The sequence below is a fragment of the Scomber japonicus genome, chromosome 6 (assembly GCF_027409825.1).
Source record: "Scomber japonicus isolate fScoJap1 chromosome 6, fScoJap1.pri, whole genome shotgun sequence".
NCBI lineage: Eukaryota > Metazoa > Chordata > Actinopteri > Scombriformes > Scombridae > Scomber > Scomber japonicus.
The window spans coordinates 5718712-5741984 of NC_070583.1; the positions used below are offsets into that span (position 1 = coordinate 5718712).

General features: G+C 39.6%; 1 protein-coding gene across 1 annotated transcript; it reads left to right on the forward strand.

Annotated features, from left to right (window-relative positions):
• The first annotated feature begins 25 nt into the window (after positions 1-25).
• On the forward strand, positions 26-9021 carry LOC128360808 (aldehyde dehydrogenase, dimeric NADP-preferring-like). Its single transcript, XM_053321318.1, has 10 exons — positions 26-39; positions 863-1010; positions 1090-1321; positions 3459-3544; positions 4307-4515; positions 5323-5440; positions 5522-5663; positions 6846-7012; positions 7115-7214; positions 8508-9021. Exons 1-10 carry the CDS (start codon positions 26-28, stop codon positions 8819-8821), a joined length of 1530 nt encoding a protein of 509 aa, XP_053177293.1. The 3' UTR covers positions 8822-9021.
• The last annotated feature ends 14252 nt before the right edge of the window (positions 9022-23273 follow it).

The following is a 23273-nucleotide window of genomic DNA, read 5'->3' on the forward strand; positions in this document are numbered from 1 at the left end:
GTAAAGTACAAGTGCATAAGAATGGATGTCGAGGTTGATGTTGCCTAGGTGACATCAGATGCAGACAGAAATTCAATTATTTAGCACAAATACTTTTATTAACAAGAAATCAGCAAGCAAATCAAATGTGGCTACAAGGAGGGAAGATCTTTCTATTTTTTATAAATATTTTGTGAGGTTTCATGTGTGTGTCACAGTGATAATATGGTTTCCTCTACAGACTTTTATTGATATGGATTTGGGCATTTTGACAGCCAAGTTTTCAAATCCAGCACAGCTCTGATTTTTACTGTCCTGGGAGCTGCTTTACCTGCAGGTGTGTTTGCGCTTTAAATCCTAGCAAAGAAGGACAGCTGAGGTCTTTGTATTTTGATGTTGAATCGTGTGCTAATAAAAAGGTCAATGGATTTATGAGGCTTAAGATGACACAATTAACCTGGAGGGTTGAACTTAACTTTTAGATTTAAGAAATCTAAAAGTGTTGTTGTTTTGGTGTTCTTTGGTCTTCTTTAATATGTGTAATATCTGCTTTACAGAATAAAGTGCATTGAGCTGACAGAAGTAACTCTGTTCTATTCAGTTTTTATATTGAAGTGCTGTACACTTTATAGTTTTCCAACCACTCAAAGCACTTTACACTACATGCCAACATTCATACACACACACACACACACACACACACACATACCAGCACAGCCTTCAGGTGCAATGTGGAGTTCAGTATCTCACCCAAGAACACTTCAGCATGTTGAATAGAAGATTCTTCCAATGAATTAATCTGAATTGCTGTCACACATGCACTTTTTATCTAGAGTTCCAGAGACTCATTGCTGTGCTCCAGGTCCAGGTCTTTTATGGAGAGGCAGGCGTTGCAGCGGGCCAAGGAGGCCTTCCTGAGCGGCAGGACTCGGCCTGTGGAGTTCAGACTGCAGCAGCTCCATGCCCTGCAGAGGATGATCACTGAGAAAGAGACCGAGATCTCCACTGCTCTCAAACAGGACATCAACAGGGTGAGTGAAGATACCAGACACTGTTGCATCGAACACGTTTTTCTTAATATGTGACTGACGTGTGCTGGGTTTCCTACAGAGCCAGTACGACACACCGCTCCTGGAGCTGATTGGCATTGAGAACGAGATCAACCTGGCTATAGAGAAACTAGCAGAGTGGGCTGCACCTCGGCCGGTAGAGAGGACCCTCTTCACTGTGTCAGATGAGGTTTATATCCAACCTGAGCCCCTGGGAGTGGTACTCATCATTGGAGCCTGGAACTACCCCTGGGCCCTCACCTTGCTGCCCCTGGTTGGAGCTATTGCTGCTGGTAGGAAACCTTTCTGAGCTGTGTTGACCTTTAATACCAGTGTGCAAATGCTATGTCTTTTTTTGGTGAAATAGTAGTTTAAAGTGAGTATTGCATACTATATTATAACCCAGAGAAATGTGTTTTAAAGGTCCCGCACAGCCGCACCAGTGTTTACACTGGTTGCTGATTAGACCTCTGCTCAGGCTCACGTCAGTGTGTGGTTCATGAGGGTTTTAAATTCCAGTCTGGATCCCAAATTTACATACCAAATATATCAGGATGAACTATGGGCTAATATGTTATAAAGATGCACAGTGTGCTTGTATTTGACAGAATGGTGGAACTACAGGAAATAGACTACTTTATTTTAAATAGCGTCGTGGAGCATCAATCTAGTGTTGGAACGAGCAGGCACAGAGAAGTGTGATATTGTCACTTATCAGTATTTCATAATTATGGATCACATGCGTTGTATGAAAAGTGTCTCAGCTCTGCAGTTTCTCTCAGCTGTTGTGTTTTTGACTCTTTCGGCTGATTGTTTGGTCGCAATTACACAGTTTTGATGGCTGTTTTCAGTAAAAAGCTCTTATAAACCCTCCGCACACTACCTGTCCAGCAGCAAACAGCATACAGACACAGTTAGTAATGAGCTGGAGAAGATAAGGGAGCATCAAGCAGTATATATATTTATCAAGTGGGCAGAAATGTGACTCCAAATGAATGTTAATGTTGCTCTGTGTAAGCAGGCAATTGTTTGTCACCCTTTCAACTAAAAAAGTGATAATATATAAATATTGAGTTTACAGTTTGTTGCTTTTTTCAAATAGCCAAAGAAAGTAAATGAATATAGGTTTAAACTTACTTAAAGTAAAGTGTAAAGTAAGAATAAATATGTGTTCTGAGTTTGACATACCACAGAAAAGTGTGTTGTTAACCACCCTGCCAAATACATGAAATTAGCCTTCAAAGATGTGTAAAAATCAGCCTCTTTCTCTGCTCCCATATGCTGTGGGCATGCCGGCGAGTTCGCTGAAACCCCGCCCCCTACCAAGTGTCACCTGTCAATCAAAGTCACCACCTCTACCAGAAACATGAACGCTATTGGCGCATTTCCACTGCAGGAACTTCGGGGTAATTTTACGGGGCCAGCCCCGTTGGTGTGTGTCTCCACTGCAGGAGTCTGAGAGCTTTCTGCTGCTAGCTCAGCGGCTAACTCGGCGGCTAGCTCAGCTGCTAGCTCAGCGGCGAACTCGTCAGGCTAACCCAGCTAACTGGCTAACTGTAGACTGTAGTAGTAGTAGTGTGCGCAGAATGTAATTATACCTCTACAGCAGCAGGGGCGGGTTTATGCTCATCACCACTAAACTGAACACAGAAATCTTGAAACACAGTTTGTGAAGCCTAGCTCCACAATTCAAATCTAAATGGTTGAAATGCTTTATACACATTTTTTAGAAATATATTTATGACCTATTTAATGTGTTTAGAAGAAAATGTCTGAATTCACACAGTCTTTAAAGGACTCAAGAGATTCTTAACCTCTGTTATTTCTAAGCAGTAACTGTCCATGGAGACAAAGCACATTCTTATAAATGTGTCAGCTGTGGGGCAACATGAAAATAAGAACCCAATAAATGGAGGTTGAAACATGAGTGTGCTTTTTTAAACCTATAAAACCAATTAAACCATTTAAATCTGTGATCATTTGGTTGAAGTGGAGTGTTTAAGCAACTTTAATGTAGAAAAAGATGCAATTGATTGATTTTTAAATGCTAAGTTTTGCATTTGCTACATCAATTATCCTCACATTTGTGGTTAAGTGAGTTGAGTTCGGTCCACAAGTTTACAAAAGTAAGGGAACATTCAGACATTAAGCAATTTAAGGGTCTACTGATTTGTATTAAGACACAAGTATAATGGATAATAATTTATATATCCTAGTTGAGGAGAAAATACTTACTGTTAACACACAAAAACAAAGCATCAACTTGTATTTTACAACACAGATTTGAGGAAAATTGAGAGAGAAAATATCCCGGGGTGAACTTTAGTTTGACAACCTTTCCATCTCTGCGTTCTCAGCCTCCTACTTCTCTGCTTTCCGTCACTCAGTGATCTCATTCCATTCACAGAAAACTGTGTTCTGTCCCTGCAGGCAACGCTGCGGTGGTGAAGCCGTCAGAGCTCAGCGAGTACTCGTCCCTCCTCCTCCGGGCGCTGCTGCCTCGCTATCTGGACAAGGTCTGAAACAACAGCTGCTATTGTTGATGGAATAATGTTGTACAGAGCGGCTGTAATGTCAAAGTCATGTACCAACACAGTGCAGGACATCACAGATTGTTTGTTTTTTTTACCCCGAGGCAAAGTGTCTTCTGTATAAAATGATTCCCTCTGAGTCCAAGAAGACTTGTGAGGACTCAGACAACAGAGGGACTTATAACCAGTGCTTTTATTTTTCTGTCTTTTTAGTCTTTGGCTTAAAAATGATTGCTCATTGTCTGACATTTACTACTATTAGAAATCCAAGGAAGTTTTTGTCATTTTTTAGAGGCACTGTCAGATTAAAATGTCCTGATCACATGTACTGTACCATACAACAAACACTATCTTATCAAATCCATTTCACTATTTAAATAATATAAAATTACAAAGCAACTCAAGGTCCACTTACTAGCTTTTTCTGGAGCTTTCCTCTCACTGTTTTTATCAATGGATGAAACATGCACACTGTGGATCATAATAGGCTTGCCTCTGTGGGGTCATAGCATTACTAAACAATTAATATAACAAATTAAGTAATGTAGGTTAGGCTAAAGCTGCTCATTGTTGAGACTGTCCCAAAAGATAGAGAAGAAATCACCTCATGTATAACTGTAGAAGGCCAGATCCATCAGCTGCCCAACTAGAAAGCATATGCATGAAAAAAAAGTAAAAACACTAAAAGTATAGCTCTGTTCATCTCATAATGTGACTGACGACACTTAAAAGTCCCTTTACTTTCAGGAGCTGTACCCTGTGGTGACAGGTGGAGTGTCAGAGACCCAGGAGCTGCTGAGGCTGAGGTTTGACCATGTCTTCTACACAGGAAATAGCACAGTGGGTAAACTGGTGATGGAGGCTGCTGCTCGTCATCTCACCCCGGTAACGCTGGAGCTGGGAGGGAAGAGCCCCTGCTACATCGACAAGAACTGTGACATCAGAATCGCCTGCCGGTAACACTCCACTGACTCTCAGACATGGCTCTAATGACAACATGTCTATCTAGTTTGAACAGTTTCATTTCATTTCAAGATGACTTTGGTACCCTGTAGGTTTAGCCCTGAGTTCTTGCTTAAAGGACTGTGTTGATGCTTTGCATGCTTTAGTCAATGAAGTACAAAAGGACTATATGTTTCCTCATTATACTGAACATTTACTTGACATAGACTTAAAGTCTGTTTAAAAACTTGCCACAGTGTGTAATTTGGTGTCAGACTACATCTAATATTTAGGAGGAGGCTTATTTTATTCAACAAGCAACTTAATCAATCACTCAAACAAACGTTATTTATAGAGCAGCTTTCATACAGGTTAATGTAGATCAAAGTGCTTCACAGTTGATTGACAAGCTGATAATAAGACAGAACAAATGTAGAACAACATAAAGAAAAGGAACAAAAATGATGAAGGAATAAAAACAAAGAATGAATTACAAAGAAAAAAAAGAAAAAATGGACACCAATGCATGCAAGAGAAAATAATATGTGTTAGCATGGAGCCCAGGCTAAGATATTATAAAAAATGAAATGTGATATTTAGACAGTGATTTAAAACAATTTAATAGGACAAATCATATAAGCCACTGGTACTCTATGATCCTTCAGCTTTAGTTGTTTTCTATTTCTGTAGCTACACATTCATGAATGAATACCTGAATGTGACCTCTTCAAAGCAACAGAACACTGAAACATTCACACTGTACATGATTTAAATGTTAAAGAAAGTGTAAATTTGTTCTTTCATACCTGCTGTGTGTGCAGTCGTGTCACATGGGGAAAGTTCATCAACTGTGGTCAGACATGCATCGCTCCAGACTACATCCTGTGTGAGCCATGCATTCAGGGCCGTGTGGTGGAATGCATCCGACAAACTCTACTGGTACTGTACCGTCCTCTCTGATAGCTTAATGTCTTTAAACCTGCACATTTTGGATTTTTATGTGATTTTGATTGGCCGCAGGAATTTTATGGCGCTGATCCCAAATGCTCACCTGACTACGGCCGCATCATCAACCAGCGTCACTTCAACAGGATCATGAGTCTGATGGAGGGTTACACTCCTGTGGTGGGAGGACAGAGTGATTCCTCACAGCGGTACATTGGTAAGAAGATGCATTTTCACATCAAACACAAACACAGATTGAAAGGAAGAGAAGGAGAGAGGAGCTCAGTCTAGGCCTATAGCAGTATAACTAGAGGCTGGTTCAAGGCAAGCCTGGCCAGCCCTAACTATAAGCTTTAAAAGGAGCCTACTCTTTAACAAAAAGAGGGTGTTTGCCCCCCAGACCGAATTGTTAGGGCAGACTGATAATAATGAATTACAATAATCCAGCCTAGAAGTAACAATGCATGGACTAGTTTTGAGATAAGATGTGTCTGATTTTTGTAATGTTACGTAGATGAAAAAAGGAAGTCCTTGAAATTTGTTTTAATTTGTGAGAATTGACATATCCTGATCAAATATAACTCCTAGGTACCTTACAGTGGTGCTGGAAGCCAGAGTAATGCCATCCAGAGTAGTTATGTCATTAGATAATGTGTTTCTGAGGTGTTTGGGGCCAAGCACAATAACTTCAGTTTTTTCTGAGTTAAGTAGCAGGAAGTTGGGGTTGAGCAAAGCTCAGTGGGTAGAGCACCATGTGTAGAGGCTACAGTCCTCGCTGCAGGCAACTCCGGTTTGAATCCTGCACCGAGCAGTCCTATCCTGCATGTTATTCCCCCCTCTCTGCCTCCAGTTTCCTGTCTCTCTACTAACCTGTACAATAAAGGCAAAAAGGCCCAAAAAATATACTTAAAAAAAAAAAAAGTTGCAGGTCATCCAGGCCTTTATGTCCTTAAGACATGAGTTTAGTTAACTGATTGGTTTCTTCTGGCATTGATGAATATAATTAGGCATCATCTGCAAAACAATGGAAATTTAGGCAGTGTCTCCCAAGAATATTACCTAAAGTAAGCATACATATGGTCCAGCACAGAATGTTGTGAAACTATGTGTCTAACGTTTGTGTGCATAGATGAGTAATTGTTAATGTGTACAAATCTGGTTGATGTAGACAGGTGACAAATTCAAGGAAAAGCCAGTCTGAATGGTTGACCCCTACAGTGAGAGGAACTGGTGGCTCTGTTATGATGTGGGGGGCATTTTGCTGACATGGTTTGAATCAATTGAAGCTGTTCTGGCAACACATGGTGGCCCAACACCTTATTAATACGCATTATGTTGTTTTTTTCCTTTGTCACCTGTTTGTATTTATGGTTAATGAATGTCAATGTTGCACATGCAGCCCCCACAGTGCTGAAGGACGTGCCCCCCCACTCCAGGCTGATGCAGGAGGAGATCTTTGGTCCTGTGCTGCCCATAGTGACTGTAAGTGACATGGAGGATGCCATCAACTTCATCAACGAGCGAGAGAAACCTCTGGCCCTCTACATCTTCTGCTCTGACAAGAAGGTGAGAGACAGCAGGAAAGAGGAGACTTTAAAAACTAGGCTTAATATTTATAACTCTTTATCTTTATCTTTTCCTCTCTCACTCCCTCACTGTCTATCCAAGGCCATAAAAAGAATGATTGAGGAGACCACGAGTGGAGGAGTGACGGTGAACGATGTTATGATGCACTACACGCTCAGCTCCCTCCCATTTGGTGGTGTTGGTAAGACTGATGACAAATTTTCCACAAATGGCTGAGATTTTATAGACTGAATGATCAATCAATTCACTGAGTGGAAAAAATGTACAGATAAATATTGCAAAACTATACTTAAACTCACCTCCAGTAGTCCTTTTAGTAGCACTACTGGAGCTTTCAATTGTTTCAACCGTCGTCCTCAGCAGTTATCAGGAAATTGTAGATTTTACACTTTTATTTTGTCAGCACCTCCATGTTGGCTTAAATATCGAGGATGAGAGTTGATTTCTGACCTTTTGAAACAGCAGCTGACATGACACAATGATGAATATAAATATATGATGATGAAACTTTTTGGGAATCCAGCCTTCATTTTATTGCCTGCCGCTGCAGAGATGATTGCCACATCTTTATTTAACAGATGAATCAAATGAATGAATGAACGCAAGAAGCAACAACACAGTGCCGCGATGCACCACAGCTACACAAGAGTGTCTGGCTCTGCTTTTATGATGTAATCTTTCAGCCATTTCATACTCTTCACATAACATTACAACAAGATTATAAAAATAGATGACAGTGGATATTTTCCTTTGTGTATTGTTTAATCTTTCAGTTACTAGAGGCTTCATTTGTGGCCTCTAGAGAACAGAAAAAACAACCAAAGCAAGCTGAAACAATGGCCTGCTTTTCCACAGTACAGAGATAGAGCACCATTTCAAATCATGTGAGTTTAGAATTTGCTTAAGATTTAGGTGATAATATACTGTTTTCCACTCAACTGACAACTTCACTGTGGCTTTGTAAACTCCAAGTAACTCAAAGCTGCTTTCGTAAATATTTTCATGTAAAAATACACTTCTGTTGCACAGGTGGTGCAGAGGTAAAGTTCCTGTCTACTGCTGCAGACATCTGGAATTCAATTCCAGAAGTAGTAACTCTGGCAACACCATATATTATAATAGAGGAAACACATGTCCCTCCACAGACCCACAGTAGAGTTAACATTGACAAGGACTGTACATAGTGGGACATAGACTCCAAATTAAACTGTAGCAGGCAGGGTCACAAATCGACACTTTAAAGGTTAACTACACTGATTTACACACCAAACACTGCTTACAGGTCTTGAGGAGTACATGTGAAAAAAGCATCAGTTGGGGCTGAAGACTACAAGTTTGAACATTTAAAAAAGCAAGTGGTGTTGTAGCTCCTCATCTCTGCTGGAGGCTTCAGCATAGATAGGAGCATCACTGGGTAGATACAAGTGAGCTGTGTGAAAATGACAGACACCTGCCTTGTTTGTGCCCCCTCCAGGTCAGAGTGGTATGGGTCGCTACCACGGCAAACACAGCTTCGACCAGCTGAGCCACCAGAGGGCGTGCCTGGTCCGCTCGCTGGGCATGGAGAGTGTCAACCTGGCCCGGTACCCGCCTCAGGACCGCAGACGGGCTCGCAGGGTGCGGATGGCCCTCAGGTCACCCATGATCGACATGTCCAAGAGGACGTTCATCTGGGCCGTCAGTGTCACCGTCCTCGCCTTCGGACTGTTAATCACCCTGCTGGTCATCCTGCTCATAGCTGCAGGCCTCAACTGTACCTGCTGGTACTGGAGAGGCTTTTATAACTAGAGACACTGCAGCCTTCCTTTGTAAACATACTCTGACCAAAGAAGAAGTGCCTGCTGCAATGATTTTCATGTTGAGAACACATCTGAATCCTGTTCTGAATCCATATATTTTAGAGAGGATAACCCTTAATTCTAACTCTTATTGACTGTGTGTCTATTTTTGTCAGACTTTAGCGAAGAGACAAACATGGTTAAATAGTGTCCAAGAAACACACAATCTTCCCTTCTTCAGGAAATATGAGTGTTAAAGTGTAAAAACAAATCTGACCATGAACTGAGAAACTTACAATATTCAACCTTTTGTGTATATGCATTTTACTCGTTTTCTTTCAAAATAAAGCGAATGGTTGATCATTCACCTAAAAATACTTTTCTTCTTCACACAATGTATCACTTTCAGGCTGTGTTTTCACAAGATTCCTTCAAAGAAACTATTTTGTCAATTTGTTATTATTATCATATTTTCATCAAGCCAAATGTCATCCACTTTGGATACGATGGAGGTGTTTTCCTGAACTCAGTGAAGTTGGACATGAAATAATCTTTTTATAAGTATATTTTTAAAGTATTTGTTCCATTCATCAAATGAATTCTGAGGACCTAAAACATCCTCAAACACTAAGGGAATATGATTAGTAAGATTTTTTATTTGAGTTAAGCATCTTCTAAAAGTCTCAACACGCACAAAGAAGTGATGTGTGCCACTCGGTGCCACTGGCGGCTGGTTAATGCGCCGCCCCCTCCAAACATCTAGAGAAAGTCTACTTAAACATATTAAATATAAATAAATTAGATAATGCTAACTAATTATGAAATCACAATTATTTGCTTGTAAAATGCGCCTGTTTGGCTTTCAGCACCAGTCAGCGTTCATTATAAATTGATTCCAAATGGTATTTTTCTATTTTTTTCCTGTGTGCGGGGCACCGGCCAAAAAGAGGGAAAAGAAGGCCGCATTTCAAGGCTGCATTTGAAGGAGCCTTCGAATTGGGACAGCTTTCGCGCGGCGTTGTGACGTAATCGGCCTTCAAATGCGTCCTTCGAAGGATGCATCCCCTGAATTGGGACAGAGCCTTCTTATATACAGGCTGTGTCCCAATTTGGTCCAAATTGCGAGGCTGCATCCTCGAAGGACGCATTTCGAGGCCGATTACGTCACAACACCGCGCGAAGTCTGTCCCAATTCGAAGACTCCTTCAAATGCAGCCTTGAAATGCGGCCTTCTTTTCCCTCTTTTTCGAGGATGCATCGCTACTATCCTTCGCGGCCTCCCAAATCCCAAGATCCTTTGCGCGGCGCTGTTCAGTGCCGCGAAAACACAACAATGGCGACACCAACAGGTGAAGACTTTTCATTCAAGTGTAAGTATTGGTTTGTTTTATTTAATTATTTTTACTTATTACTACTTATACTTTTACTAATTACTTATATTTTATTACTTGACTTATATCTTATATATATACATATATACATATATATATATATATATATATATATATATATATATATATATATATACATATATACATATATATATATATATATATATATATATATATATATATATATACATATATACATATATATATATATATATATATATATATATATATATATATATATATATATAAATAAATGGACTAAGATGAACAAATTTAGATTTTAATAAAGAGCTACGTTTGGGATTATTTATCACTATTATATGTTATACTTCATTATTATCATTATTATGATAATTTTTTGCTATATTAGAACCCTTTTGTCTGTTGACATAGTAAAAAAAAACATGTTTTACATTACATTTTGTTTTATTTTTATTTTAGGGAGCAAGGAGCAAACCGAGCTCCTGATTAAACAAAGAGGGGAAAATGACCATCTATTCACGGGGGCCAAAAACTCCGCCACGGCGGGATGGAGGCAAGCCTGATGTCCATTTTTGTACATCTTTGCATCCCTGTGTTGATGTGATCTTGTGTTTACCTTTTCTCTTGCTTCCCTCTGTGTTTAGAGCAGTACTGGAAAAGATTGGGCTGGAGGGGAAGGTCCAGCCCTACCAGGCCAAAGAAAAAATGGGACAATTTAAAAAAAAAATAAAATAAAGTAGGTAGCCTACAGGTTTGGATTAGTTTTACTGTTACTAAATACTTTTGCTGAAAATTGCTGACATGATTGATTTCTGCCTTAGGATTGCAAATATCCAGGGACAGGGGAGGGGGCCAGCGGCAAGCCCACTGCTGGCACTTGGCCGTGGTTTGTCCTCATGGATGAGGTACTGGGGCAGAGGCCATCTATTGCCCCCCCCCTGTCCTCATTGCCTCCATCCGTGAGGACACACCAGGGCCAAGTGCCGCAGTGGGTGAGCAGGAGAGTGAAGAGGAGGAGGAGGAGGAGGAGGAGGACCAGCCAGGGCCCAGGAGGAAGAGGAGGAGGGAGGATGACCTCCTTGACCTCATAAAGGAGGACATGAGAAGGCAAAATGAGGCAGAGGAGAGGAGGGAGCAGGAGGGGAAAGACAGGATGGAGAGGCTCTTCTCTCTCCTGGAAAAAGTAATAGAAAAATAAATATACATCTATATAGATGTGTTTAATTTGATTTTATTTATGAACTGTGTTTATTTATGATTTTTCATTATTTTTTATTTGATTGTGAAGATTTTGATGTTTTATGTTGTTATTAAATAAAAGATATTGTTCATTGTTACACGTCTATTCCATTTAGTATTTACAACTTCAGTACAATTTATAACAGGGTTGCATAAAGTGCTACTGTTCAGGAAGAACAAGGGATTAAATATTTTCTTTTATTATCAAGTGATGAAACATTTCACTATTTACAAAAATTACATCAGAAATAACTATTTACAGATTATTATTATTTTATTATTCTTTCTCTTGTGTGTTTTCCTTCTTTCTTTCTTTCTTGTGTGTTTTCCTTCTTTCTTCTTCTTTCTTTCTTTCTTGTGTGTTTTCCTTCTCTCTTCTCCTTTCCTTTATTCTTCTCCTTTCTTCTCTCTTATAATTTTGTCAGCTTTTTCACCGTCTTTTCGGTCGAGACGTCTTTCTCGTCTTATGGGAGGGAACAGCTGGTGACGCAACCAGGAAATGCCTCGAAGGCTAGACCGTCTCATTTAACAACGGTTGATGCGTCCTTCGGAGGTTCCTCAAGGCTGCATCCTTCGAAGGCCGCAAAGGCCGCGTCCTTCGAGGATGCAGCCTCGCAGTTGGGTCCAAATTGAGACACAGCCACAGTCTATGGACAGAGCCCTCAAAATTTTGACAAGCATATGACCTGAAGCTGCTCTCTGATTGGCCTCCTTCAGTTTTCCCACGGGGCGTGGCTCAGTGCGGACACGCCCACTTTTATTGGCAGTTGTTTTATGTTTTTTAATCTACTGTGATTGGACAATTCTGGCTTTCATCCACAGTCATTCACAGCCTCCGTCAGCTACTGTCACTCAAACTCCTTTTTTTTTTTTTTTTTTTTTTTTCACTCAAACTCCTGCTGACGGTAGTTTTCAGGAGATGACGTTAAAGTGGAGCCGCGGAAGTTATAGAAGATTATTTGGTAATTTCTCTACAAAAACATAATTTCACAAGAGTTTCACTTGAATAGAGAAAGAGGATAAAGCAGTTTGGACCGCACCGGCTTCAGCAGCAGCAGGTGATAAAGGACGAGCTGAGACCCGGAGCTTCTCCCGCTGCCGTTATGATAAACGGAGCTGGCTAGCTGGATGCAGTGTGAGTTATTCCTTTTATTTCTTTTATCTGTTTGCTGTTTCAAAGTGTACCAAAAAGTTGTGGACAACGACAGGGGAACGAGACCTAAAACATCTCTCTTAAAAAACACTAAAGTAGCTCCAGCCATCAAGACTAGCATGAAGCTAAGTTGTTTTTAGCAGAGCTCCAGAAGAGGAACAAAGTGTTAAAAATACTTTATAAAAGACATAACTATGAAGTGTAAAAAACTAAAATGCTTAAATCCAGGATAAGAAATGATGGAAGTAATTTTGACTATTACAGTTTGGCGTACATTTCATTATTAAAATAAGAAGTGAAATAAGTTAGGTAATCACAGCAGTGTATAGTGCTTAATGCGCCATCTATTGTCATGTTTAGGTATTGCAACAACTAACAGATTACAGTAAACTCAGGATTGAAGACACAATAACTCTCTTTATTGTCTCTTTTTAAGCATATTACCGTATTGGTAACTCTACTGTAACTGCTGGTAACTTTAGGTGATGTGAGTCAAATGGACATTTTATCATGTCTAATTGTATTTTCCACAACATAACATGAGTCTAAGTTGAATTCTTAAAGGACTCCTATCATAAACTCCTGACATTTACAGTCTATTACTGTCGTGACCACAAGAGGTCAGTGTTTCTATTTAGTTCAGACAGATGAGTGACGGCAGAGAGAACACACATCTATGAAGATTTCACCTAAAATCACACTCACTCATAAACTCCTGCCAAATATAAAAATGCAGATGTTGGTCACTGGAATATTCTCCAGAACTACATCCTCTTACTTGTTTTGTGCTGTATTTGTATACATACAACAGTATGTGAATGGAAATGTGTTTATTTGCAAGTTGTTGCTTCTCAGTCTGATCAACTACACCGTATTTGACTGACAGGTGGCAGCAGAGAGCTGAAGAATAATGTTTCGGGACCATATCATCAGATCAAGGTGAGGAGGAGACAATGTATGGAAGGTAGTTAATGATCCACTATGCTCATTCCCATCTACACTGAATTACATTGTCATTAATAGCATGCATGGATCCTATTAGATCAGAGTTGCAGCTTTTGCAATAATATATATATATAAAAAAAACAATATTCTCATCCACTGCATGTTCACAGTGACAAATGGCTCATAGTTATGACACATTCTGACAAATATAATATGCTGTGATTGGTCCTCTCACTATGGCCAAAGTGCGATCAAGCAGTTTTGATTCATTTAAAGATAGTGCCCTATTAGCATCAGGCTCTCTGTTCCTTTGCGAGGCTCCTAAACTGACAGCTTTATAACTTAACAGCTCTTTGGGAATCCTGCCTGTCAGCTTGTAAACCAGCAAAAGGAAAGAGCTGCCATCTCAGCACTGTACCTCAGCTCTAACAGGCTCACTTCAGTTCCCGGAGGCCTGCATAAATGTTACGTAACTACAATAGAAGCACACTTATTGTTTTTTGGTTGTTGACTGGGCTCTGGCATTAAATCAGTCAGAGATGCCAGTCTGTGACTGCCACATGAAAACAATGCACTGTTAGTTTCTACACTTACAGCCTGAAGTTTTGCTGTAACTTTAAAGAGACAACCAGTTCACATTTGTTTATTCTTATTGCATCCCTGCAACTTAAAAACACTCATTACTGAGCCAAAAAAGGAAGTGGCACAGAAGCTCTGTCTTGTCAGTGATTTGCATGGACGCATATTACCTCAGCTGCAGTTATTTCTGTCTGGCTCTGTGCTCTAATTAACTTGTAAAAGGGTAAATGACACTTTGTTTGCGTCAATTAGAAGTCCACATAGCTGCAGGCAGATTGATGCTGGCTGTCAGTGTTATTGCAGTTCCTGCAGCTCGCTGAATGATGGGAAAGGTCACACAGAATGTCCCTTTAACCTACACTCACGTCCCACTTTATACAGTAGTGCTACTTAGTACTGTTTAGAGGTGTAGTTGTGCTTTAGGATTTTTTCTTATGCTACTTATATTATAAGTGCGTTTTGAAGGGATCTTCTATCTAATGGCCAATATAAACAGGAGGAATGATCACAGCAAGAAAAAACAATTTCAGTGTTCATTTGGGTTCCTTATTGTTGTTTTAAAACAGATATGGAAAAATTGTGAACCTTTCCTTTAAATGAATTAAGCTTAGTGGTAAAGTTGATGCAGACTGGATAGCATCATGCAGCTTCTCTATAACTTCTTGGAGCCACACCTTGAAGCAGTGAACCTCCAGTTCACTTCTCTGCTGTGTCGAGGTCTGGAGTGTGTGTCAGACTATGGAGTCAGTCTCATGTTCCTGGAAGCATCTTCAGATGATGAGTGCTTTGGGTCCATTACACTGCTGGAAATATCCATTTGACAAAGTGCAGACTCTGATGATGCAGGCATGCTGCAGGTCAGCTACAGTGTTTAGGATTTCTGTGTTATTCACTGTCTATTGTTTAACCTCTTCACACTGTGTGCATGTTTTATTAATTATTAATGACAGTACATTAATGACAGTACAGCTGTTAAATAAACCACTGAGGGCTTTTTTAGTTTTTAGTTTGCTGTAGCAGATGCACAACCACCCTCTCTACCTGTCTATCTAAAGATAGTTTCACTTCCGTCTGAAACTACAAATACATACTTGTTGATGCTCTCTAAAGTGTGGCAGCTGATCTAAAAGCATAATAGCAATAGTCAAACTTGCTGTTATCTCACTAAGGTAAATGTCAAATATGTCTCCAATGTGGAAACACTACTCTTTAAATCTTGATGATTGACCATACGTGTCATTTCTGCAGCCCATAATGACAATATAATTGGGTTATACTGATGATGATGGTGATGAAGATTAATGCTACAATTATTATTATACTATGACTCTTCAAGAAATGAGGGTTAATGGTATAAAAGCATATCAGGGCATTGGACATTGACTTCAGTAGCACTTAGGGTGAGCAGTGAGGTACAACAATAAGCAAAATACTCAGTCATTAAAACTGCTTATTGAGTAAGCAAATGGGAATTAGAAAAGTTGAAAACCATGTTAAATAAAAAAGTCATAACTACAAAGAAACTTGAAGATAAGATTTAGAATCTGCTTAGTTTATAATTAATAATAAGACATGAATTGTTAGGTTGTATTCATTACACTCACCTGCCTCACATCATGAAAACACATTTTCAGAATTCAGCTTCATCCAGTGTCTTACTTGAGTCAAAACCAAGACCAGTCTGTTCAGTAATTGATTGCAAATGATAAGTGATTTATCTATGATGAAAAAATAGATGTAATTATCCTAAAATGCAACACAGTGGTGTGTATTAATTGCCCTTCTTTAAGAGTCGGTTTCAAATGTCTGACCTCCTGCTGTTATATGCTCCATTTGCACAGACTCATGCACTGCAGGAAATACTTCTGAAGGCTAAACTATATTTCAGGGCTTTGTTGTGTTTCTGATTAAAAGAGATGTACTGTTGACTTATTAAATATTTTCCCTTACTTTGCTCTCTCTCTACATATTAAACACACTCTGGCCAGCAGCTGCCTTACTGAACACTGCTGGAATTGAGCCTCACACACATTATTCTTCTGTCAGACTGCTGCTTTGGAAAGCGGGATATCCTGACACACACACACACACACACACACACACACACACACACACACACACACACACACACACACACACACACACAGACAGACATATTTCATTCAGCAGAGCATTTGGCTGTAAGGCATGACATGTGAGGTACAGGATTCCTCATGTCTGCCTCATGGTTAACATCTTATTTATAATGCATCATCTTGATTTGAAGGGGACAACACCTTTAAAGATAAAAATGTAGAATAGTTGCATTGATTAAAGCAGCACATGTTTGCATGCATTTATAGTGGGAGTGTGATCAGTCTTGTGTTTAAATCATCAAGTCATTTTCTTGGACAGTACAGTGCATATTCACCCCCAGGCTCCATTACACATTCAGAGTTTGATTTAAATGTGTTTATTTTACCATGAACTATGGTTGAAAATGCAGAGGGCCTGATTCATTGTGATCACTGACTGGAATGGCTTTTGCTGTCTAGTGTCGTGTTTCCCTGGCGACCCCGGTGCCCTATGTTCATCAGCAGACTCCCTTTATCATTCAGGGACATGCATAGCAAAGCCCCTGGGCAGCCGTGTAAAATGAAGGCTACACAATGCAGCTGTTAGACAGATGCATAGGCAGAGCCATGCTTTGCTCTGTTCTACCCGTCACCACAGCATTGATGGACTATACCTTCAAAAATGACCAATATTAAAGGACGTATCATGCACTTTAATCTCTGGTTCTACTGGAATATCTTTGCATGATTTTTGCTTAAAAACTCCTCATTTATTTTATACTGACCTTTTATGCAGTTCCTCAGTTCAGCTTCTGTCTGAAATAGGCTGTTTGCCCCTCAACAAGCCATTAAATAAATTGCTGTAGTAGGATTTCACTACTTTTTTTCTTTACTCGAATGACAACTTGTCAAATACATTAACAAATACATTAAACTGAGAGTTGATAATGTCATCAAACATTAGCAACTACCTTAGCAACCAAGGCTTTTTATGGCCATGTGTGACAATCTGATGGCAGCTCATCACCAATAAAACACAGGGATCAACCTCCCTGACTTTAACTTGCAGGAGCATGTCTATGAAACCTCAATTTTTGGAACTTAAACTGTGTTTAATTAGTTCAGTTAGTCAATTTTTCAATTTTAGTTTCACCAAGCTGCAGGCATGTGCTACCTAGCACTACCTAGTACTTTATTTCCACACAGGAAATCAAATGTTGCATACACTGAGCCTGATAGCACCCTGACACACAACACAAGAGCCACAGACTCTGAAAAACAACCACCATTAGCTTTCCTACTAAAGTCTCCTTATCTAACTTACATACACAAGCAAACAAACACTCTCTGTAGAAAAGTGCACCGCTAATGTCAGTTAGCAGGCTATGTAGCCAACTCGCTTCTCAGCAGCAGCGCATTAAACAGCATGTAAACAGTCACTTCGGTTCCCTTAAATACTGGTTTGGTTGTTGCTCTACAAAATACCTATTAGCAATACACTTTCCATGACATGAAGCTACAGACGTTTGTTTACTTTGTCTCTGTTCTGTACAGTATAACTAACACCAGAAGCCTGCCAGCAAATGTCAATCAAACAAGACTCGACACGAACGCCCCAGTCGGCTGAGACCAAAAGGAGACATGTCTCCATTCTAATACTAAGCTTTTAATAACACATTTAAAAACATCTTGACATTATTTTGAACTGCAAAGAGGGATGATTTAAAGTGATTTCAGTTTGAATGCATTATGATTTATAACCAATAAACTATATATTTAGAATGACCTTCTGTACAGTTTAATACTGAGGATTTAGAAATCCATAGACTGCAATATAACAATACCATAATAAGAAATTTGAATGGACAATATAGAGGGTCTATGGGATTATTTTTTAATGTAATGATTAAAAACTATAACCGTTATCAATTCAAAAAAGTGATCGCACCCATGTAGAATTCTACACAATTTGCCTTTAAAGCAGCTGTAATAAATATGTGTATATCAACCACAGATCACATGACATATATAGCATTTATTATTGGTCATTTTGGACATGGCTAGGGTTAAACCACTGCCCCCTACTCATTGACATTGTACACTCTAACAAACAGAAAGCCTTGTATAACCAAGAGGTCTAGACTCTCCCTTTAGTCACATCATACCTTTCACTCTCCACTAACTGGTGACATCCTGCAATCTGTGACTGACAGGCATTCTTCATTACTTAGGTACTGTTGCCATGGTAACTGTACCCCCCCCCCCCCCCCCCGACCTTGAGATGTGGTGTTATTTCAGGCGTCCTACGCAAACGTTCCATTTGCAAAGATAAATGATGAAAAACAAGAGAGCAACCTGCCTCACTGCATACTGCATGAACAGCAGCAGGATGGAGGACATCCAAGATCCACAAGATGGAATGAAATGACGAATTCCTCAGAACCAACATGCATCAGTACACATCTTTATAATGAGGCTACATTTTGGTTATCTAACTTTACTTTATCTGTTATTATTGTGTCTCCTACCAAATTTCCAACCTCTTTCCATCCTTTTAAATTATGAATCACAGTGCACTCATGATTTCTGCACACACACAGACAGAAAGCCTTATGCATGAGACATATTAAAACTGACTTTGTTTGTAATGTCAGCTTTCCCGCTCACTGGAATAAATAAAAAATGACTTGGACATTTGAGTATGTTTGCATCTATCATTCAAAATGCTGCAGCAGAGACCTGCATGTTAATTTATTTGAATGTAACAGGAAAAATTATCCATTAAATGTACTTAGTATAAAATCAAAGGAATGACCCTGCCTCTATTAATATCAGCTCATTATATATTTTATAGCCTGTAATTGTGTCATTATTATTGATAATGCATTAACATGTAAGCCTTTTCATGTTGCAGCTGGTCCAGAAAGAAGTCAAGAAGCTAGCTCTAGCAGCTGGTTGCAGTTTTTCCAGTGCAATGATTTGCTACTCTTCTCTGATTTCTGAAGACATCACCACAGGCTTCAACAGGTATCTTTGTCAATTTGTTACATTTGATAGACCAAACAATCATCAATTAATTAAGAAACTGATCATCAGATTACCGAAAAATAAATCCTAATTTATACAATCATCTCATATTTTGTTAAATATAAGATCCTTATATGTAAACTAACAGCTAAAAAGTATAATATTTATCCCTTTATCTGAAATGTGGTGCAGTAGAATTACAATACAAATATGTCAAGTAATATGCTGAAGTACTTGAGTAAAAGCACTTATATCTACTTCGTACAATTTATTTATCATCATTATTATGATCATTACTTATTGTTTTATTTTAATTCTACTATTCTCAGTTAGTGATATTAAATTGGAGTCTCCTGGAACAGCAGACAGTGAGTGTTTCCTAAATAAATAAAGGTTCACATGAGTGAATGTCCATGAAACAGACAGACATATGCTTATACAAATGTACTCAGTTTGACCTTTACATATGTACTCTTTTGTAACTGTTCCTTTTGGAATGAATGGAACATTGCCTGCAATGTGTGGGACACCTGTTCATTTAAACTGGATGGCTGAATTTAAATGCAGCCACTGTACAAGTCCTTTCATTGTAGAGTGACCAATTAGTGTGGGATGTGCAGCTGTGAGATTCACAGGTGTGGAAAGAGATTCAGTTCATTAAGGAGAGGGAGGAGTCTCTTCCTTTGTCTGCCTCAGGGATTGTGTTTAAGAAAGCTGCATAGTAAATACTCTGTTTGCAACAATGGAGTCCAGGCAGCTCATTGTTGTTGGCTTTGTACTTGCATGTATCAGGCTTAGTGGGGCTCGATTTCCCAGTATGAACGTGCCAATCTACTGGGGGGTCGATTCTCAGAAGCCTGCAGAGGTTGAAGCTGAGCCAGGAGCAAAACCTGAGAGAGAGCACTCCAGGGAGTCTGCTCAACAAACTGGCAGGCTCCAGACAAAGCAGATCCAGCGAGCACTCGAACCGCTCCCCTGGAAGTTTCCAGACAATCCAGTGGAGCCAGTGAACAGGTATCCCCTGAAGTTTAAACATCCAGGGCCAGTGGTGGCACAAAACCGTGTTGCTTTGAGGTGTGGGGAAAGTGAGATCCAATTGGAAGTGAATCAGGACCTGCTGGGCCTTGGAAAGCTGATAAAACCAGAAGAAATCACGCTTGGTGGTTGTTCAGCCACTGAGATCGATGACTTGTCTCATGTACTGGTCTTTAAATCAGAGCTACACGGCTGTGGCAGCACACTTACGGTATGAGGTTTTAATATATACGGTGTGTTTGATTTTTCCACTTTAATTCAAGTCAATCAGATTTTTTTAAACAGTCCTTTTTTTAATTCCTCAGATGACTGAGAAAGCCTTCATCTATGCCTTTACACTGGTCTACAACCCTCAAGCGTTGGGCAAAAGTGACATCATAAGGAGCCGCCGTGCTGTCATTGGAGTTGAGTGCCACTACCCGAACTGAAACCTGGTTCAGCCTGTAAAGACCCACTTTAGTTTAGCTTTATGTGTAATAGCAAATTGACAATAAAAGTTTTTATGTCAACACACTGGTTCTAACTTTTCTACTTGAGTATTGCCTATGACCTGTTTAAAAAATAAGAGGTAGTGGGATACAGTAGATGCATTTGGTTAGGTTAGTGTGACCTAATTGTGAAGTACACACCTCCGTATGTGTAGATATAAATAAAACAAAGTCATGCTTGCAGAGGAATGGCAGTTAGGTTCAATATGCTGTTTGGCCATGTAAAACCTGTTATTCTAGAATTAGTTGATTTGCTTTTGTCAGCAACAGATTTAGACATTAAGTGTCATCAATTTAGCTATGCGCTACTGTAACATTATCTGCCTCATGGACATAAAGGATCAAAATCAATGCAGCAGTCTTCTTCATGGTCAAAACCTGTATTTCACTTTGCAGCTCGAGACTGAGTTATAAGAACACATTTAGGAACATCAACATATGGAAAATGTGATTTTTCACAACCTCCATTTCTTATATTTTGACTTCGATAACTAGAAGTTTGAAAGAGCTTCCAGCAGCAATACCATGGGAAACATCAACATGCAAGCATTAGTCATGTAGTACAAGCACACACACCCCTCAGAGTGTTGGTGGACAGCTTTATTGCTACCATAAGGCCAGAGGAACAAGACACAAGCTTTCAGAAAGAACCACAGGAGTGTTTTGGATACAGTTGTGTATAAAAATGAGTCCTGTTTCTCCAGATGTTGATGTTCATTTTCCTACACAGGTGTCTGGGTGATAAACATGCAGGTTCTAGGTTCATGCCACATTCTCAAACTCCAATTTCAGGTAGAGGCTCTCAGCTTTTACACATAACTGCTGACAAGTACAGAATATTGCCTGTATGAGTGGTTCTACAGATAAAATGACCACATCTCTTATTTCAACAGGTATCACTTGATCGTTGAGGGCCATTCCAGGTTCTTCTCTGGTTACCATGCTGCTTTGTTTGACAAGAGGTCACATTTTTGATCAACTCTGGTGGCTTCCAAGAGAACTTCTACAGTGTGACGGTAAGCTCTTCCTCTGCAGTCGTGGGGCTCTTGGTGGCAAGGACTGCTTTTGTGTCTGTTGTTAATCAAGTTGTGAAATGAGGGTGTAGGTAATGTAAGGTATGTCAACAGGAAATCATCTAACACATTTATTTTTACTGCTCTAGAAGTGAGTCAGTCTATTCTTCAGAGGAGCAGTTGCAAGCTGAAATGACCCTGGGCCCCATTGTTGCAGAGCAAATTTAGCCACATTTTCTCAATAAATACTAACAAAGGTGATTTTTTTAAAAGACGTTATCTGACATAGGTTAAATGAAATGGTACAGGTTGTAGAAAATAGCCTCAAAAGCAATGTTTGTTTTATGCTCGCATAACCAAAAGCAAAGGTATGAGACATTCTTTGGAAAACAACAAGAACTTGTGATGACGAAACACTGATGGTGAAAGATTAAGTAAGAAGTGAGAGTGTAGCCTCTTCCTACGAGCGCTTCTAAGAATTGATTGCGGCAACCTTGCACGAAGCTGCTTGGTTATGCTAATCATGGAAGTCTGTCAACAGAGGTGGTGCTGCTGCTGTTGATGGTGCAGGATTAGATGAGTCACATGATTGTCTGATAAACACTTAGCTCTATAGAAGGGGGAGCATAATTCATACAATGGTCTATTCAAATCATTTTGTTCTGCTTTTTTAAATGTTGGAAAAAGACAATCACAAAGTGCTTACAAATTGTAGCAGTGTCAAATTACAGATAACATATCTGCAGGGCTTCAGCATGTTCATGCATGGGAAATTAATGTTGTAAATTTCCGCTTGCATGTGAAGCAAACCCCTAGTTGACAGACGTGTCAGTCTTGTTATTTTGCAAGTCTAACGCATGTAAGAGAGTTGAAAGAAAAAAAAGACATTAAGTCTAAAAGGTTAGGAGCCCTCCCCCTCAGTTATCTCAAAATAAAGAGTGTTTCTATGGTAACAATGTGACTCCACTGACCCCAACACATGTAGCTTTTCTGGACCGGTAGCCTATATTAACTCAGACCAGGTTCAGGTTAGGCTATGAGTTTCAATTAAACCTTTTAAAACAACACAGTAACTTTACATATTTAATACAGTGTGTAGCTGTGTGCTTACTGGTGTCCCAAAAACTCTTCATCAGAGCTGTCACTGTGCACAAATAGATCTGGTCCAGATCAGTACCTTCCTAGAGTCTCACTGGTTGTTTGACAACAATTTCTTCTAAGCTAAGCTAAAGTTAGCTGGCAGCTGGTGGTAACAATCTTTTCATCCAGCTCTTGGCAAGAAACTGAGTAAGACTATTTCTCAGAATGTCCAACTTTTCCACCCACTTATCCAACTTTTTGAATCACTGACCAATGTTCAGTCATTAAAATAAGTTTAGTGTTGTGCTTACTGACAGCTGGCTAAAGACTCAACTAACCAGAACTCTGTTGGTGGGATCAAGAATGTTGACGTCATCTTCCTGTATCACTTGCTAGCTTCATGGCATACACAATGGTCACTAGATGGCGCCAATTGTGGATGAGGTTGGAGCTACTTAGAAATTATTTAAAAAATG